The sequence below is a fragment of the Oryzias melastigma genome, linkage group LG7 (assembly GCF_002922805.2).
Source record: "Oryzias melastigma strain HK-1 linkage group LG7, ASM292280v2, whole genome shotgun sequence".
NCBI lineage: Eukaryota > Metazoa > Chordata > Actinopteri > Beloniformes > Adrianichthyidae > Oryzias > Oryzias melastigma.
In genome coordinates, this window is record NC_050518.1 from 10,116,267 (window position 1) to 10,137,481 (window position 21,215).

Consider the following 21,215-nt stretch of genomic DNA (forward strand, 5'->3'; position numbering starts at 1 on the left):
AAAATGTGCATTATTAGACATTAATGCACATCATTGAAGCCTGAACCTGAACGTGATACAGAATATTTTGGCCATGTGACCGGAACTTTTTTATCACTGTGGATGATCACTTTTTAACCCACACCCAGCAGCCAATCAGAATTGAGTATTCACCCGGACTAATGGGTATAATAGGAGTTTATTTAATAGTACCTGATGCTTACCGTGGCCCTAAAGTGCTAATCCCATCAATAAATCACTCGACACAAAAATATATTAAAGATCACAACAACAACTAAAAAGTAAAAAAAAAATAAAAATAAAAAAGAAACTGGAAAAGGTATGTATTATGGGATGCTAATAGACACCACTAATTGGTTCACCTTTTATTTGGCATGCCAATACCTTCTGACAGACTATATCTTCAAGCTTCTGATCACAGCCACTGTAATAGTTTGGTGATTGCTTAATCAACTCTATACCAGTTTTTTTAATATATATCTATATCATTATTTTTATAATATTTCATTTTGATTTCAATGTGTTTTTTATTCTTTAGTTTCTGGAATTTTGTTTTGATTTTCAAAATTACTCCTTTTTTAAATTATTTGTCTTACTTTTTTCATTGTCTTTGCGATCTTTAATATGTTTTTACATTTAGTGATTTGTTGATGTAATTTGGACCACAGGGCCATCGTAGAGGCCATCTTATGGGGGATAATTAACCATTTTATGTTTAGTTACAATAGCTAAGATGCAGAGAAATAGGTGCACTAAAAGTCTGCAAGTGCAAGCACATGGTGATATGAATGTCTTTGTGATCATTTGGTACATAACATCAGTCACAGCAAAGCATCTAGTAAACATGTGAATAGATTTATATAAAAGTAGAGAAGAATATGTTAAAATGTGTTTAAATATAGCATCAAATACCGTGAATTGTGAGGTGAAGCTCCTTTTTTTTCTTTTTTCAAAGATTAGTTCTTATTTAAGTCATGTCAGTTTTAAAAGTATGCAGGCTAACAGCTGTTTAAATATGTTTTGATCTTCTGAAGTAAATTGAATCCAAAGTGGAAGCCCCATCTTGTTTTATGGCTCAGCCTTGCTGGTCATGAAACATAAATCAAATTAAATTGTGAATATCATTGGGATCAAAGTCACATTGCTTTCACAAATGGAGCATAATCTTTACTGCATCCAGGGAGTCCTACTCTAGTAATTATATTTCTTTGTGATCAAGAGAACATTTCGCTCCAGCCACAGTTCTACCTCCCAGTCTCATGGTTCGGCCTCAGATCTATTTTAATTCTTTTCCGCTGCAGCCCTTCTGTTTGGATTTTATGTTGAGTGTTTGAGTGAAAGAAAATAAGCACATTTTTAAATGAAGTTTATGAGGAGCAATAACAGAAGTTTGAGTTCTTAGGAATAAATAAGATTCTGAGTCTGCTTGGGAGTATTTGATGCTAAGCCACTTATGGGGTCTTTGTTGTGTGCTGATGACTGAAGCGGGTCTGCATTTGCTTTGTCAGTTCTCAAAGGTTCAGCAAAGCACTTTTCTGCTTTGCTCTGGATATTGAGGATTGTTTACCAAATCGAGTACAGACTTCAGCTCAGCGCTGAACCTTTTCCCCGTAGTGCACCTGTTTGCACATCTATTTCATTGTTTTGGTCATCTGTTAGAGCTTTACGTTCCCTGTAATTTCACCCAGTGTGAGTCTGAAGAAACATTACCATTCAAATGTTAAACAACTATATATTGTGTTTTAAATTAGAAAATAAAGCTTTGATTGATAGAATAGTTTAATTTAAGTGCATTTATTAAAGTAAATTATGTTCTGGAAAACTACATTATTGTGTCGAGCATACATTGTGCCTTTGTATCCAAGTTTGGTGTTTAAATTAAACAATTTAATAACTAGTATCTTGTTATAGTCCTATAATATATATCTTTTATCCATGTGTTTTCATGCATCATCACACCACTTAAAGATGTATTTGTGTTTGTTTTAGGGGCTTGATTAGCTGTGACCTTGTGTGGGATCGCCATGCACCATTATTTGAATTTAATTATGACTTGACAGTCAAATGAATTCATCAGAAAGAGCATCTTGCTAATATGTATAATGCAATTACAGTTATATAGTAAAATGTAGCTTTTTTCATAACAAGATTAAAATGAGGATGATTGCTGTTCATCTAAAACTCAGGGAAAAAAGGGGACGAAAAGGCAGAGGGTGAAGAGCATGAACATGTGTTTATTTTTACTGTCAACACGCAAGTGTTCGCTGATGCGCATGTGACTTCAGTTTGGTACTTTAACATTTATTCAGAGTAGCCTGCAGCATTTCCTTAGCAAATTGCTGATGCTATAAATACCTGCAGCTGTGCAACAGTTGTGCATAATGATGGCTGTTCCCTTAAAGCAAGTGTGACCACTTTGGGATATTTCCTTCAGGGCTGCTTGTGCTTCAAGTTGGAGAGGAAATGAGGCCGATTTTGAGATGCACCATCAACAAACAAGCAGTTGTAAGCAAAATAAAATAAAATAAAATAAATAATAATCTGAGATTAAACTAAGAATTGAAACTCCAAGTGATTAATTATGCAACATAATAGGATTTATCACTAAATACAAAAAATCATCTGAGCTAATTAAATCGACTGACAGTGACAGGACTATGTTCTGCATGTTGGTGCAAATTTGTAAAAAAGTAATAAGCAAATCAAAGGGTCTATTAATGGAACAACGTACAGAGGGCTACGTTCTGAGCTATGTAGCTACATTTCACATTGGTTCATCAAATCCATGATTTTTTTTCCTTTTAACTATTTTTTTATGTTTATTTTCCAGAGAAAAAACTAATTTGAGATAGTTGGTATTTGTGAGGACCTAAGGACTCCTAAATAAATTATTGAAAGTTCAGTAACAAAACTGGTTTCAGAATTAATATTTTACTAAAGTGTGTTAAATAGGAATTGAAATTGTAAACTAGTGAATCAAAAGAAAATGTAATTGTGTTTTTGTCAGTGGCACCCAGCTCTCACGCTGAACTTTGTGATTCAGCACAAAAATTTTTAAAAGTGTTGCTGTCAGTTTTGAAACACATTTAAGCTTTTAAAACATTCATTTTTTACAACACAGATGTAAAACACAAATGTATTTATTATTTAAATTCCAATTTTTGGCCTTTTTTTAGTATTAAAAACACGAACAATTAAAACACATACTTAAATAGGGGGAATAAATCTGTTTATTTTTATTTACTTTTACTTTTTTGGTTGGTACACACTGTTGTCAGTCTGTCAATTTACATAAATGATAAAGGATTTTGTTTAATTTTCTGATTCAGAGTCTAGTTCCTCAGTGGCAGGACATTAAATTTCTTTTGGTGCTCCGACTTTCCCTAACAGTAGAAAAATATTCACAATACTTGGCAAAGAGTACAGCAACCCCTTATTAGAATGAGTAGCAGAGAGCAAATGTAGAGACTCAGCTGAAACCATGCATTTACTAAAGTCTGACAACCAGTTAATTAAAAGTTGTGGACTGTCTGGTTCTGGTTTATATTTAATAAAAAAAAACATTTAAGATTTTCTTGCACAACAGTCTGCTGGACTGCTTTTGTCCGTACATCTGTGTGCTCCTCCATGTCTCTTTCCACAGCTGGATGATTCAGTAGAAAGGCTCTCACATAAAAATGCTAATTCTCTTTTAGGGGCTCAAATTCTTTTTTAGAGTCTCTGTCCTTCGACATCTTAAAGTGCAGTATTTTTTAATAAAACAGATTTTTTTCACCTTTGCTCTTTGATTTGTGTGTGAAAATATCTCCATAAAAATGTAAAGAGAGCAGTTTATTTTCTGCTTCTGTTTTACATAGCATAAAATGACACTAGGGTTCAGTTGCTTCCAGATGTTTGTTAAATTTGTTCTCATGTGTGACTCAGAAGGAGGCAGATAGACGATCAGAGAGACTGGCAGGAAGGCTCCCTATGTTGGATTGATTGATTCTCCGGGATTGGAATTTTCAGCATCCAGAAACACACACTGCATGTTGAAAACACAAAAAAATGTTGCTAAAATACTTCAATTTTTTTTATTTATTTTTTTGTTCTGGAAGCTTGAAGGAAACTTGGAATTTTGCATCTATATGGCCTAAAACTGTGGGTGAGAACAAGCTGTGTTCATGCAGGCAATCTCAAGATTATTCAGATTTCTGGTGGAGAACCATATTAGTAAAACTTACATAAATCTTAAGAAAAGGATTTACATGCATATTTCAGTGGTATGCACTTTGCATATTTTACACATGAAAATACACTGATGGGTTTTTTGCAGTCAAAACTGGATTCATTTATCAACTGTTGATCAACCAAGGATGGGGAACTGCTAATAAAATAAAACAGCATTCAGTTTCATTAGATTTTAAATAGTTTTATAGCAGTGTGTAATTTTTAGAATGTTATTTCTTTAAATGTATTTGTTTTTCTTATTTTTAGTAAACCATCATTTGCTGATAATGGCTGTTTGGTATCAGTTCTCAAAGTCACTCATGTCAAATGATGTTACTCACTTGTTGCCTTCTCTCGCCATGGTTGTGTTTATTAAGGCTTTTCTGACATATTGTGTTTTAAAGTAACATGAAAAAGGAATCTATAAAAACCGTGACAGACGCTGATCCTCTTAGACAAAGCAGATCATGTAACCGTCAACATGTGACGTTTACCACGTGTGTGTCATTAATTTACAACAGTTTCACTAGTGGGCTCATATTGTTGAGTTTTAAGATGAAATTATTACACATGAACTTTTATAAACTAGTGTAGTCTATGTGTGAATAAATATTTATGAGTACATTTATTTTTTTGTCCAAAATAACAGATATTTTGCATCACTTTAATTGGTGCTGTGGTACATCTACAATACACTTTTTAAGACATGACTGATCCTTTTTTTATGTATAAACATATTTATATTATGTGCTTTAAAGTAAAAATAAACTTTTATAAGTTTCTTTTTACTCTCACAATTTCGTATTTCCAGTTTTTTTATGCTCCAGAAACCCTGCAGGTTTTTGAACTGGTTTAAAAGGCACCATCGGCTGTCAAGTGCTTAATTAGATTTTTCAATAACTAATTTACGCATTCATTAATCATTTCTAATTGTACTTTCAATGTTGCGAGCAGCAAAGGAAAAGAATCGGAGTGACAAAGTGCAGAAGTTGTTTATGCGCCTGTAAACATGCATGATTGGATGCGGGCTGCATGTGTACTCCCATGTAAATGTGCACTTGCTTGTGTCTGCACGGCTCTGATGGTGGCATTTCTAATAGTGCATTTCACTGCGGCACATGGTGAATGGATGGTAATTATCACCAGCTGAGCTAAAAATACCGCATCCACCCGTAGGGTGAAACCTCCTCCATCACTATTTGGGGGTTTCTTTAAAATGTTTGTGTGGCTTATTGCTATTGGATACACATTTGGCTGGCAGCAGTTTGATAGGAATTTCCTTATCTACCCTTTCCAGAGCTCTTCTGCTTCCATGTGAAATTGGCACGGTAATCTGCAGCGATTTTCCTCCCTCGCTCTTTCACCCGCAATGCTCATGTGCTGTAAATAGGAAATAAGAGAGCAGTCTCCTATGCCCTCTGCAGCCAATGAAGTACTCCCTTGGAGGCTGGAGACAAACAGCCAATTGCCAAGCTTGATGTTGACAAGAAAAAAAAAAAGTGGCCCCAGTCTGGAGGGATCACTGAGTGAAATGCTCCACTTCTTACTTATATGTAATGCTTAAAGTATTCACTTGTCCATCCAAATAACTGAATTCAGGTGTTTTAATGACTTCCATGGCCACAGGTGTATAAAGTCATACATCTACAGGCATGCAGACGACTTCTACAAACATTTGTGAACGAATGGGTGGCTCTCAGGGGCTCACTGAATTTTAGTGTGGCACCTGTGCAACTCGCCTGTTTGTGAATTTCTATGCTATTAAATATTCCACATTCATCTCTCGATGGAGTTATAGTAAAACAAAGAAAAACCTGAGGGAAAATCTGATTGCCACAAAGAGGTAGGGCAAATAAACTTACAAAGCAGACCCAGTGGATGTTGAGGTACATTATGCACAAAGGTTGCCAACTTTCTGCAACTTTCTCTGGAGTCCTCCAAATTTTGAATGGTCCCAGATTAGTTTAAGAGCAGTGTGTAGAGAGTATTGCGCTTTAGATTTTCAGGACTAACCAGCTGCATCTAAGCCATACATCCATAAATTGGATCTCGGTGTACATGGTAGCTTTGGACTCTAAAACAGTTGATGTGGATTTTCTGGAGTGATGAATCATAGCTGGAAACCTGATGGGCGACATGTAAAATACTTGAATGACCTCCAAAGTATTCTGACCAAAACTTGATGGTTTAGAATTAATTAGAGCAAAGTGTGTAAGCCAAGTCTCATCTTACCAGTGCCTGGTCTCAAAAACAAACAAAAAAAGAAAAAAATGAGAAAAACGGTCAAACTTTCAAAACATTGCAAACACTAGCAGAGAACTTTTTTGTAAGATTTTAATTTCACATTACTGTATATCTAATGGGCTCATTTTGAAATGTGGTCACCAAATGCAGACAACAGTAGATGGGCATTTCAGGATTTTTTTAAAGCATGAGAACATTGTTTTATGTTCTGATTAGCACTGGCTGTGAATGTTTCTTTTCTCTTTGAAGCAAAATCAATCATCAATCATTTTCCTGGAGTCAGGCGCACCTTTTTGTCATTGCTCAATAATCCACAATTAAAGAAGTTCTTCTAATTGGTCGCTCGCTTTCTTTGTACCTCCACCAAGCAACTTGCTTGCAGCCTCTCTTTTTCTGCAGCCATCTTCTCAATATCGTCATTCTCAGATATGTTTACGATCCACCCCAAAAGTTGTGCAGGTTCCTCACCAGAATTGTCTTTGGTGTATGCCATCGCACAAATGTAAAACTAAATCAAATGAGCATTTCTTGGTCATTGTTACACTGGCACACAACACAAATACCACAAACACCCAGAGTCTGCAATACTGTGCAAGACCTGGGTAAGATGGGCAGATCTTTTAGGAGCCACTATTAGAGTCTGGCATCTAACAGTAACAAGCAGCTGTTAGACTTGGCATTTATTGGAAACTATCATCAATAAGAGATTGGAAGATATACAGTCATCTCATTGGTTATGAATGGGATGTCTTACAGGTAGATTTAAAGAAAGGAAAAATATTGGGAAAGTTATTTTTGGTCAGGCAATTAAAACAATAAAACTCATGTTTTATATAGACTAAATTCATATAAATTTGACTTTTTCATGTCAGTCTTCCTTATATTTTTTACCTTAATGGATTGCAGACTTTGAAAACCTAGTATTAAGTTGAAAACATTTGAAAATTAAGAAAAATATATTTCAATCTCATTGTGTGCTAAAGCTTTGGCATGCACACTTGCATAAGTCTAGAGGGGAAAAAAGGCCATAACACATGAGAATAGTTGCCAGACATCTAGAGAAAGATAGTTGATTCTATGTAAAAACTCTGTGTCCTGCAAATGAAATGGAGATTACATTATTCTGCCAGTTCAAAAATAGACAAAAAAGCAATTTGAACCTTGGCCACGCTGACCACAGGAGTCAGCAGCTTCATGCCGTCTGCTCAAAGGAACAAACAAAGTCAGGAAGACTACCAAGGCCCAACAACAAAGAAAAATTACAAAACCCAGTAATATAAGACTGCTGGGGACATCAGAGAAGGATGAAAAAAAATCCCCACCAACCAGCACAGAAAAATAAACTATGCTCCAGCTCTTCCTCCTTGGTTCAAGACAAGGTAATCGACTCACACTTGTCAGGTAAGCTGGACAGAAAGGTAAAAAAAAGGGAGGAACTCAGCCGCAAAATGCAACTTGGTGTCAAACTTAAACCAGCTAAATAACTAAATGGATGGTGCTTCATGTGGCTGGGTGTAGGACTAGCATACAGGAAACCAAGGGGACACAACGAGCTTAATAAAGTGTGGGCCCTTATAGGCAGGAGTTGATACAAGGAAATCCAAGTCTGGGTCTCCCTATACCAGTCCCTAGCCTGGATAAAATAGGGGGTTATGTCAGGAACAGAAACTGGTGTAAAAATCTCTGCCGAACTACCTGTGCAAATCAGTGAAAGCTGATTCGCCGTGGCAACCCCTGATGGGATGTGCCAAAAAGGTGAAAAACAACAACTGCAAGGGGTTCCTGATCCTTTTAAATGGCCTCCTGGTGTAGTTCAATGTAGGATATGAAATCATGGATTTGACTGCTGACTTGTCAGATGTCCAGAAAATAGTGATTGACAGACTTCTCAAGGAGGACAACTCACAAAAGGTCATTGCTTTATGGGCTGGCTGTTCACAGAGTTCTGTATTCAAGAATATCAGCAGCACAATAAGATAAAGCAGTAAATGCAGTAGGACAAGATGTTTTAGAAATGGGGAGTACTGCAGCCTTAAGATGACAAGATGTTAAATAAAATCAATCTAATTATTTGGAGAAGTATCATAAGGAGTGGGTCAATGCTGGGTTCAGTGCACTAGTATCCACAACACATTGACATATACTAGACATGAGGTACAAATGTCATATTACTCTTCTAAAACCTTTTCAGAAATAGCCAACATCAGAAGCATCTTACATGGGCTAGTGAGGAATAGAACTGGACTGTTCAATGGTCCAAGTTCCTCTTTTCAGATAGAAGTAAATCTTCCATTGTATTTGGAAATGAATGAACCAGAGTGTGGAGGAAAATGATTGGAGCACAAAGTCAACACTGCCTAAAGTTAAGTGTGAAGTTTTCAGAGTTAGTGATGGTTTGGGATGGTTTGTCAAGTGCTGGTGTTGGTCCATTGGGTTTTCTGACGAACACATTCGATCCAACCACAATCCTGGCAACTCTAAAGTCTTCCATGCTGTCTTTTGACAAGCTCTACACAGATTCTACATTTATTTTCCACTAGGACTTGAGATCTTCCCACGCTACCAAAAGCTGGTTCAATGCCAATAGTCCTACTATGCTTGATTTGCCATGAACCCTCCTAACCTGAACTTATTAGAAAATCTATGAGGTGTTGTTGAGAGAAAGATAATAGACACCAGACCCAACAAAATAAATGACCAGAAGGCAGCTGTCAATTCATGGAATCCATTCCATGCAGCAATTCATGCGAAAGGAAACCTAATCAAGTATTGAGTGCATAGAAATGAACAATGCTTTCAGAAGCCTGACATTTGTCCTGAAAACATCCCCCTTTGTTGGTCTAGGATTCTAATTCTCTGAAACACTGCTTTTAAGGTTTTCATTATCTAGAAGCTATATACATTGATTTTACAAGAAATAAATGTGCAAAATGTTACAATCTATGTGCATAAATCTATTAAAAAAATTAAAGTTTCACTTTTGAATTGATGAAAAAAAGTAAACTTATTTGCCAATGTCTAATTATTTGAGATCAATGTGTGGATGTCAGGACAGTTGAGCAAGTGCTTTTTAGCAATATTTATGTACAGTAAAATAATCACCAGTTTATATGGAACTTTTTTATAATCTCTGACAAAGACAGTAATCAAGCTGGTGCAACAAAGTCTAATCCCAAACCAGAAAGAGGGTCGTGCTCATGACCATGTCTGCAAACTTCAAATGTTTGCCCCTTTTTAATCTTTTTTTGTTTTGTTTTTGACGTGTACATGTGCAATTTTTCTTATGAAAGAGAACAAATGTAACAAAAAATCATTTCATTTTTGCATTTCTGAGTATCTCCTTGCTTTGAGAAACAAATGGATTGAATTTCTTGATTTTTTTGGTCAAAACCATCAAATCTATGAACATTTTTTTGGATAAGCGTTGAGCAGCAATTTGATGTGCGTTGAAAAATTGTTGTCCGTTGCAAATTTGAGGCGTGAATTGTGTAAATCCAGTATGATAGTCACATGATTAAGTCACTTCTCCCCATTTTTGTCATTAGTTAAACAATGATATTGCTTGATTTGTTCTTTATTGTTGTTCACTTAAGGTTGACAAACATTTTTACATGGTGCTTCTATATAACCAAAATAAGGGAGTAACTTGTAAAATGTGTTGAAATGTCTAACACTTCTAAGTCACTTATGCATTCCAAAGAATAGAGCTGAAATGTTCACCACTTTTTATCTTAAGCTAACATTTATTAATCCTCTTCTCTTTCTTTTCCAGACTGAATGAGTGGGTGCTGTTGATACATGTGCCGTCTCTCAGCTTAATGCACTGCAGTGTTAAAGTCAGGTTGTTAACACCATGATCAGGGACTGCATTAGTGGCACTGCACACTCTTCACTGTAATGCTGGAATGGCATAATTGACTTGCCCAATACATACTCCCACATTTGGACAAACACATCTCTGCAGCCGTAGATAATGCGCAGAATCTCACATGCATGCAGGCACACACATTTAGCACCCACACCAACACCCACAGTGTGGACACTCAAAAAACATGTAATTTGAATTAAAATTTAAGGATGCATGTTTTGAATGTATAAGTAAGCCTGTTGAAGCACTGAATATTTAACATTCCTTAGAAAGCAGCTTAGCATCGGAGTGCTGTGCATGGCCGTTCACTCTGATCCAGCTCCCTCTGGACCAGTTTCACCCTCTCCTGCATATTCTGATTACTCTGACTGCAAGGACAACACACCTTTGAGTCCAGTCCCAATTATGGTTAAGACTTCCATTGCATGTTAACAAGTGATAGTTTTCTTGAAAGCGTTTGCTCATCCTTCTTTATTTTCTTTTGTAAAACATTTTAATCCCCCTCAGTTTTGCTTGTTCACTCTTTCAGTGTGGTCTCAGTCATCTCAGTGCAGAGCCACTGTTTGTTTTGGGGTCAAATTCTCCTCTGTGCTAAAATGGACATCATATGAACCTAAATGCATGTATTTGGAACTTAGTTAAAAAAAAGTATCATAAAAGTCTAAAGCTATATCATAGGATTTTTTTGAAAGAATAATACTGAAAGTATTTTGCCAAACTGTATGCTGACATATAAACTGAAATTAAGTCCAATGTTCTGATGATAAGTCTACATAAGAAGTGAAAAAAGCTGTGCCACAGTAAAAAAATATGTATATTTAGATTTACAGTCACTGCTCTGTGTATTAACCTGTAATCAACAATAGCTTCTAATCTTCAATGATAAATAGTGTTTGTTTATGCTTGGGTATGTGCACAAATGCTGTTTAATGTATCTAATTATGTCCAAGTGGGATGGAGCAACTGGACCACTTTGTATAAAGCTGCCATAGTAATAAAGCTGAATGATTAACTGTTTAATTATGGGATTCATTTTACCTTTTTTTTCAGATGAAGCCCCTCTTTGTTTTTAAGGATGTTCTTTTCATTTTCATACTGTTGGTACTTTAGAGTTTGACATCCACACCTGGGATCTGAAGCCACAGATCAACCAGTAGCCAATGAGAAGCTCCATTGGATTAAATTTGGTCAAGAACACAAGAAACTTGAACTTGGCATTAAGACGATGGGTATCTGTTCCATCCATCATGTCAAAAGCAGGTCTTAAATATCTGGTCCTCCAGCATTAGGTCCTCATCACAGATCGATGACCAGATCTTGAAACTTTGGAAATGTGTTCAGTTTACCTTCTTTAAAGATCAGCTGTCAACTATTGAACTAATTAACACATCTGAAATAATCATGTTGTAGGAACTTTGCAATGTTCCACAACACAAGGGGTGTAATCATCCTCTCTCTCCCTCTCACTTTAAGAAAAACGTGAGGGGTGGCAGCTTCCAATCTAACCAGCGCTAATATACAAACTTCGACATGAAGAATACAGAGCATCTCAGCTACCTAACCAGAGCCTCCAACCACACGTGCACAATGACTTTTTTTCTAAACTGAGGTTATGGGGAACAAGCTTCACCTGCTCTCCAGCTGCTCCATCTGTTCAACAGTTCTTGGGATGCTGTTTGGACAGAGATAATTCACATCAGCCAATGGGCCCATCAGCCAGACTCCATTAGCTGCTCAGCCTTAAACATCAAACACCTAAAACAAAGTGCTGGAATGAATGAAAAACAACAAAAAAAGTTTAATTTTGTTGTTTTGTTTTTTTACAGAATAACTGCCAAACAATGTATTTTTTCAGCAGCAAAGTAATACAACCTTTCCGTGTTATGTGACTTTTCCAGGTCATTGCATCAACCATGTTTAGTATGTCCATGTGTGTTCAGCTTTTTGAGAGAATGTGTTTTTGTAAAGAAGAATGATTAGTTTAATGGGTTTGCAGCATTTAGCAGTGGGTAGGTAGAAGCATTAAGCTGTGATGGCTTGTTGTGAGTCCCTCTTTTATACTTTTGCAGCCTGGTTGAAGGTCTGCTTAGTGCACAATTAACAGGTGAGGAAAGGTTACTACAAATTATTTTACTTCCATTACTGCCGGTCCTTAAACAGCACTCCCAGAATGCAAGAAGTAGTCATAAAATATTATTTTAAAATGTTTTTTTTTCCTGAATTTATCATAAAAACGACTTTGACTGCACCTACACGCTCTATTTAAAGTTAAAAATTGTGCTTGTTTTGGCATAGCATTTTAGGGCTTTTTTTTACGTTTCCAAATCATTTTTGGTACACATACATGTATGTTTATATGTGCATATGGATAATAGGCATGGCATGCCCAGCTGTTATTGTGTGTTTCTCCCAAAATTCAAAGGAATTTTACTTTTCATTACCAATCCAGATAAAAAAAAGAAGAGAAAAAAAGCTAAAATAAGACAGGGGAGTGCTCTTTCACCTTGAAATGGCAGTGTTCTGCTTGATAAAAGGCTATTAAGTCTAATCAGGTCTGATTAATTACACTGATAGGCACAAGGCTTGCTAGCCTAATTGATGGCTTTATCTTGGTTTTGCTTTGTGCTGAGGAGTTGATGGTGCTTCTCTGGAGAATCTGTGAAGATTCTCAAGTAAAGGTTGTTGGTGCCACGATGGACAAACTAGAGAGGTGGGTAATCTTTTTGCACACAGCGGACAGTCTGTTGACGTAAATAGGAGCATGGTGAATTCCTTTTGAGGTTTGTGTGTGGATTGTATGGTGATAAATAAATTGCACACAGTCACTCGAGATTAGTCTGTGTTGTTTTGTCCTTACTGTGAGCAATCAATTCACTTTTCTCATGCTAGACTTCTTCCTAAGGCTGTCTCTCCATCTATGTGTTCAGTTTGAAAAACCCATAGAATGGCTTTATTATTGAACTTTTACAATTAGTTAACATTATTATAATTTTTTTTTTTACAATCAACCTCTATTCAAACAGTGACTGCAACATACTACTTGTGATAAAGCTGCTTCTTCAACAGCTACTTCAAAATCAGCTAAAGGAAGCTAAAATTAATATTTAAAAACACTTTACATATGCTATCTCTGCTTTAAAATAATTTCAATTATATTGCAAAGAAATAATGAAACGAGATTAACTAAATTTATTGTTTTCTAACAACAATAACAAATAAAAGTTAAAGACTCAACCCCGAAGTTGTTCTGTTTCATGTTCATAATGTCTTTAGAAGCTTTGAATTTAAAGGTTTACTGGAATGTTGGAGGTAAAAGATAAAATAAAAAAAAAACGAATGGGCTAGTTGGCTCGTAGCTCTTGCATGTTCACTGTTGTCATTAGGGAAAGCCATGCAATGCAGATTTCAAAGCTTCTATGCTTTGACTCTTCAAAGTCAGTTTCAACAAAAGGGCTTCTCAGTCTCCCTAGTGTGTAGAAAATTAAAATAATTGATGCAACAAAGCAGGAAAAAGTGGAAGAATAGCAAAATGATTTGCTTTTAAGGAGTTGTAATAACACAGGGAACATTTCACACATGACGGGCAATAAGATTGTAGAGAAAATCTTAAATGAAACAATTTATAAGTGTAAAAAAAATGAAAAGGATGTGTGAAAAAGGAGATTATTTGGTCATGATTGCTGCACAGATTCCAAATTAGATAAAGTGTTTTCAAGGTGTTTATACTCTGACAAAAACAATCTGATCAAATAATGAGTAACACATTTCCTGTTCTTCATTCATTTTTCACAAACAATCTCATGTAACATGATGGTCTGTGGAGCTATGCCACAGTGAAGGATAACAAGACCTTCTATGCTAGCCCAATATTTTTCATTTGAAGCTTCTCAACCCCGGGCACTAACAACTTGTGCTCCCCCCTTCTCTTCCTCTCAGCATCCTGACTAGCAATAGCAGTCTTTTATTTATTAAGAACAAACAATTTGATAAATAGGGGGGTTTCCATCACAAATGCACATCAGAGCAATATATAATATTATCTTCTCACTTAACATGCCAATATTTAACATCAATGGTTAATTATACATCAATAGGGCTTATTTTAGATTAAAAGGCTACAGGAAAACTCCCATCAACACCCCTTACTGGTCCAGTGCTGGTCCAATCTCCTAATTGTTTAAGTACAGTAGGTGTTTCAGCCCTAGATAAACTTTTGTCAAAACACTATTGAACAGATAAAACAGAAATACTTAAGTTCATGACTACTGTTTTTTTTGTTTTTGTTTTTTTTGGAGTATAATTTGATGTTGTTTTGCAAAGTTTGGCCGGAGGTGTGACTTGTACTAAAGTGCTACATAAATGGGATTTTTTAAATATAAAATTCTCCTGTTCACACTGCGACCACCTTTTTTTTTTTTCTTTTCTCGTTTCTGCAACTTATATTGCAGAGGCTTATTGTGCTTAAAAAAAACTGTAGTACTTTAAGCTTATTCAGTGGACTGCGTGGTATGCATTTCCTCCAGCAACAATTGTGTTTTCACAGGCTTCATGTCACTAGTGATCAGCAGCAGCTGCTTATGACATGCTGTCTAAGACACTGGAGATTTGATAGTCATAATAATATTAACTCAAAACTGTGAGTGCAATGTGTAAATCATTATATAAATATGTTTTAAACTGCAAAAAGTGAAAAAAAGGTTTTTTTTACAATTTTACATAAATGTCAGTAGAAAAGATCCTCATTGTTGCAACTCAGTTTATGATGCAGATTCCCAATGTAAAGTAAAGGTATCTTTTTTTGCTTGATCCAACATGCATCCAGCATTGCTGACACTACGCCCAACAATTTGGAACTCCATTGAAACAAGATTCACTGCGTGCTTCTGCTTAATAACTAAATGTGCCAATAGTTTTGGAGGAAAAGCAGATAAATAACCTTTTGGGTAAATGTCCGTGGCCTCCACTTTTTTTTGGTGTAATGTCACATTTCTCTCATTTCATGTTAGTCTCCCATCTTTTTTTGTCAATTCCTTCAGTGTGAAGCATCTTTTAATAACAGAAGACTTTGGATGATGAACAATTTAGATATTTACATGCTTTTCTGTCAAAATAGATACGAGTGGCAGTGAATAACTGCAGGTTTAAAACAATATGAATGGTGAATATTGGTAGGAAGTAGGGGTTCAGCTACAGTGGTTTTGATTGGTTTGGGTTGGAGCTTGGGTAAAATGGAAAGCTGGTGTTACTCTTGTTGATGAGGGGTATTGTAGAGGGGGTACATAGGTGACCTAGGGGTTCATTTGGAAAGTTGAGACTTGCGCTTGACTATTCTGTTAGTGAAACTGTAGCGATCGGATAAGAATGACAGCTAGATTTTCCTCTCAGTTTATTGTTGTTGTGTTTACACTTTTGCCATTGTGTTGCAGTCAACTTCAATTCTATTTTTCCACCCTGCACTTCCTGACCTAATCCTGTCGTGCTGTAGCTCAGATTATAACTTTTGAAAATATATTCAAGGGGAGCTCGATTTATATGTACTGGAAACTGCAAAATACAAATTTAATCTTCAATATAGATCTGGAAAATCCTAAATTCCCTAAATGGGTGTTACTGATCGGGGGTACAGGAGCTTGCAGGCACTTTAAAGATTGCTCTGGCTAAAGAGCCTGAAGTTTTCAACCACTTTTCAAAACAAGTTACAAAAATTTGTTTGATAATAATTTTCCTTTGAACAACTGTTGTGGTGGAACTTGTGTAAAGGGAAAGTGATTGGCCAAAGTTGCGGTGATTGGATGAAGAGTCAAGAAAAGATGTGCAAGAATTAACTGGATTTACGACAATTGGTGCAATCGGAACGTCGTGAAATCCTGGAAAACTTTTTTTTTGTATTGCAAATGTGAATTAGGCTTAACGTTGTATGGTAGTTACAAAGCTTAATCAAACAGGAGACAAAGAATCTTAACAGTTTCATTAGAAAAAAACATAATTAAAAAGGGAGGGAGCTGCATGTCATGGCGGTTTACACTCTTGCTTCCTAGGGAGAAGCTTTACATCCTGGCTGGATCCTTTTTGTATAGAGTTGCATGTTCTACTTGTGCATGCATGGATTTTCTCTGGGCACTTCATCTTCTTCCTACAGTCCAAAAACATGTTTCACGGGTAAATGGGTGACTGCATTGTCCCCTAGATGTGAGTATGTGTGGTTGTATGTCTTTGTGTGGCCTTTTCATGAAGTGGCAAGCTGTCCAGAGTCTACATCGCTTTTGCTTTTTCAGTAACTGGGATAGGCTCCAACAACTCTGAGACACTCTAAAGGCTGGAATGGAAGATGGGTGGAATTTAACTCACTTTTTCTCCCCTATTGTATGGTATGCTTTCAAAGAAAAGAATGTCTTTTTCGTAACTCATTTTAGGGAAGTAGAAGCAAACTCCGCTACCTCCGCACCTAACGCTTCCAGCATCCCTAAGAAAACAATCTGCTCTTTGGTTCTTTTAGTCATTTGTTTATTTGTGCTTGTTTATGTACATTGTTATTTGTGCCTCAGATGGTAACAAATGATATGGGATGGTCAAAAGACATTGTTTCCCTATGATTTCTTCAGGAGTACACCACCCTTGACGCTTCAAAACATCTGTGTCCAATCACAATCCACAAACAAATCTATCAATAAACAAAACTAATAAATACAAAAAGTAACTAAAGTCTTCAATAAATGTATGCAAGGTGATGTTAAGAAAAGATAGTCAAAATAGTCTAAATTTATCAAAATAAACCCAACTGGCTCCCACAAGTCACCTAATCAGTGTGCACAAAATTTTACAGAATAGTTATACGAAATCATCATAGATGACAACCATAAATAATTATTATGTTCTCCTGTACTATCCACTTTTTTAGTGGTTTTTACATCTAACAAAACCAATACTTCAAGTTTTAGCATTAAAAAGCAGAACTTGTCTGAACAAAAATGCTCCCCCCTCCTGGATGTTAAAGACTCAGAGACGAGCTACTACAAGCCAGAGAGCAGAAATCTGTAAATCACACAAGACAGTTGAAGAGTGACTTTATCAAAGTTCAGCAAGATTCTGTTCTTCACTGTGATGGATTTACCCAACAAGTAAAAAGAAAAGGCTATTACATTTTCAGTGAAAGGCACCCAATTTCATGGCCAGTGTGAAAGATTACTCTGAAAACTGTTAAGTGTTATCTGTTGGTCACTTGTAGTAAAAAGTACATTAACAAATGGGTTTTATTGCAATGATTTAGAAAAAAATGGTTAATAACAGTGGTAAATACTGTAGTAAAGGCTTTACTTGGTTTGATGTCTGTTGGGTTCTTTGTTAACCTCTTGACAATATTTAATCAGAAACATAGGCTGTAGAAAAACGATGAACAGCTCATCCCCTTCCCCCTTGAGCTCCAAACAGGAAGTGCTTGCTGATTCCAAGAAGTCAAAATCCCGTAGACCAGTAGTCAGTTATTACTCAGTAATTTTATTTGTCAGAATAATCGTTCTTGTTCTGACACCTTCTTCTTAACATCTTCTTTAAAAACCTAATTTGTTTTTAAAGATATTTTTTCTTTATCCCAAGTTATTCAAGTTATAAACTGACCAATCAGATGCCTCAGTAAAAGCATGTGGAGCCAGCTGGCCCCGCCTTGAACATTTGATTGACATTCTCCCGAGCTCGCTTTCAGTGGATGGGGTGTGGACTTCAAATAAGCTCACTCATGATTGGCAACTGTAGTTCCTCTTAAAACGTGACTCAGACCAATTTGGACCAATCACTGTCATCTGGTTTCAAAATGGCGGTCCCAGAATCAGGAAGCTGAGGTGACAGCTTTGGCCTGATTTCACGAGAGCCGGAGGTATGGCATTTTCTATGGGTGACGACAACACTTCGCTTTGTCCATTGTTTTTTATGGTCTATGATCAGAAATGATAAGTAGTGGTTGGAAAATTGTTTATGTCAAAATTAATTTATTTTCATGAGAATATTCTTTTTTGTTTTGTTTTTATGTTGTTTTTGCTCTCTGTATTCATCTCTCCACATCTCTCTTCCTATTTTCTGTTCAGCCCAGAGCTTAAATGAATAATAAAAAAAAAACAGGAAAAAAAATGTTTAGCTTAAAATAAAAAAGTGATTTATTTTTTTAATTAATTTATTTATTTTTTTGAATTTATTTAAATACACATGATTTATCCAATGAGTTTATAACAGTATTCCAATTGTTAAAAAAAAGATGAGATTCTTTTTTTCCTAATTGCTCAGCCACCGGACAAGACATATAGGGGCAGGGAGGAAAAACAAATAAAGTAACTAACATCTGAGAACTGAGCATCTAATTTGCAGTAAAAGTAAAGCAAACAGCATGCATTCAATATGTCGAGAGCTGTAAAGCTCTTTATTTCACTGCTCTGCATTGGACCAAATTGACTTCAAATAGTCTTTCATCTGCTTTGCACTGACTTTAGTTTTCTAAAATTACACAATTTCACAACAATGCAACGAGACACTGGTCTGCTGGTAGGCACCTGAGTGTAAACATGTTGGGTTTCAAATTTTAATTCATAATTGTGTGTAGATAGTAGATTCTCACTTTGCATGGGTTAGTTTTTTTCTTGTTTTTCTCATATAGTCCAAAAAAAAGTCATTTTAGCTGGAACGGTGACTTTGACAGTGTTTTTGGTGTCTGTATAACCTTGTGATGGACTGATGATGTGTCCTGGGTTTGGACCGGTTTGGACCATCCCTCTCCTTGTGGAAGGTGGGGTTTGTTCCAGCAGACTTCCATGACCTTGCGTAGGTTGAAGTTGATGAAACGAGTGTATGAGCAAAAGAATGCACAAAAATAGCCAGCACACACTTCTGCACCTGTTATTATACAATAAACAGGTGTGTCCTGAGTACAGCGTGTTCATCTAGCTTGCATTTCAACAGAAGATGCATTTGAATTTCTATCCTAAAATCTTTATTTCTTTAGGTGATTCTAATTCTCTTATATACAAACATTCTAGTGTATCCATAAAGTGTTACTTTTCCCTCACTAACTTCTTTGCTTGTTTTTTGGCTCCTGTCTTGCACCAGTTATACCCTCTGCAGGCATATCCCCGTTCAGTACCGCCAGAGCCTTTGGGATGCAGAGTCATGTGCTCTGTATTCATCTCACTTTATGATTTATTAATACTCTTCCCTGATGCAGTACTAAGAATAGTTTGGAGGTAGAGTGTGTCATGGCTAAAGAGAGCGTGCAGAAGCTTGGAGAGAGGTTTGTCCACTCAGCAGCTTTCTTCTGCATCAACATGCAGGTTCTAGGACTATCCAAAGAATCAGGTTACCTGAGTATGCAAACTACTCTGACTCAGCACTTAATTGACTAAGAAATTCAATATATTGACACCGTGAATCAGAAAGCTTTCTCTGATTGACAACTTGAGCAGATTCAGGGTTTTAAGAATGCAAATTTAAGTGGGGGTTTTGCTCTGTTGTTCTAACCTCTTTTTTGTTTGTCCTCTCTTTTCAGTATGAATACTTCAACGCAGTGCTGATCAATGAAGTGAATGAGGAAGGGGACAATGTAGAGCTTGGAGGAGAGTTCATCCTGCAGCCCAATGACCATTTTAACAACCTCTCAGTCAATCTATCCCTCAGTGTTGTGCAAGTGCCCACCAACATGTACAACAAAGGTATGTTGACTGTTTAGGAGCATGTCCAATAATACAGGTGTTTTAAATCAATGCACTATTAAGCTACGTTACAACATGCGTTAAAGAGCACATTTCTAATGAAATGTCTAAACGTGCTTATGCAGGTGTGTCAAGCCTTAACGTTCAAAACACTCGTGGTCATGCATAGCTGCGCAAGTTTTACAACCATTCTTGTACTCTCTGCATGAAACACATGTCCACTGAACATGTTTATTATTATTATTATTATTTCTCTTCGTCCCCAGTGGGACATAAGGCTGCCACAAACTGCTTCCACCACAGCTTATCCCTAGCCCTGTGTTGTGCTTCTCCTAGGGTGAGCTGATTTTCCGCAAGTTCTGATGTTATTATGCAGCGCCATGTTGTTCTGGGTCTCCCAGGTTTTCTCTTTCCTGGAGGCGTCCACCTTAGGGCTACTTTGGCGGTGCGATTAGGCTCCATGCAAAGGACATGCCCCAGCCACCTCATACGCCTACACTTGATGTCATCAGTAAGGCATCTGGTCTTTGTCGCTTTGAAAAGATCTTGGTTACTTATCACATTCGGCCAGTAGATTCCACATATTCGTCTAAGACATCTGTTGTTAAAAGCATCCAGGCGCTTCATATCGCTTTGTATGACTTGCCAGCACTCAGAGCCATAAAGAAGAACAGACTTCACATTGCTGTTATAAATGCGGATCTTGGATTGCAATCTGAGCTGTTTCGACCTCCAGATGGGACGGAGGGTTGCAAAAGCACACTGTGCTTTCCCCAGCCGCGAGTTGATGTCTTTGTGGGTGGCTTCATTTGTGCTAACAATGCTTCCAAGATTTGTGATCTCGTCTACTTTCTCCAATGGCTCGCCATCTACTAAGATAGGCTCAGTTGTCGTTGCGTTGATGTACAGGGTCTTGGTCTTGGTAGTACTGATATTGAGGCCAGTCTGTTTGGCAAAGCTGCTCAGTCTGTTGGTCTTCTCTTGCAAATGCCGATGGGTGGTGGAGAAGACGGCTAGGCCGTCTGCAAAATCCAGTGATTCGAGATGGGAGAGAAGGGTCCACTGAACATGCATTCCCAGCTAAATCAGGTTAAACTTTGACCAAGCAATTACAGAGTTGGATTTGGTAGTGACGTGATGAAACTCCCTAAAATGAGGGTGTAGTTACCATAGTTAATCTGGTGAACCCAGATGACGAGCCTGAC

The 21,215-nt window shown here is 36.8% G+C and overlaps 1 protein-coding gene across 1 annotated transcript in view; it reads left to right on the top strand.

Annotated features, from left to right (window-relative positions):
• cacna2d3a (calcium channel, voltage-dependent, alpha 2/delta subunit 3a) overlaps positions 1-21,215 on the top strand; it is a gene marked incomplete in the record, with an annotated part of 125,797 nt that overhangs the window by 40,925 nt on the left and 63,657 nt on the right. Inside the window, 1 exon segment of the mRNA XM_036212745.1 lies at positions 19,848-20,010. Within this exon segment, the coding sequence (XP_036068638.1) occupies positions 19,848-20,010 (163 nt within the window).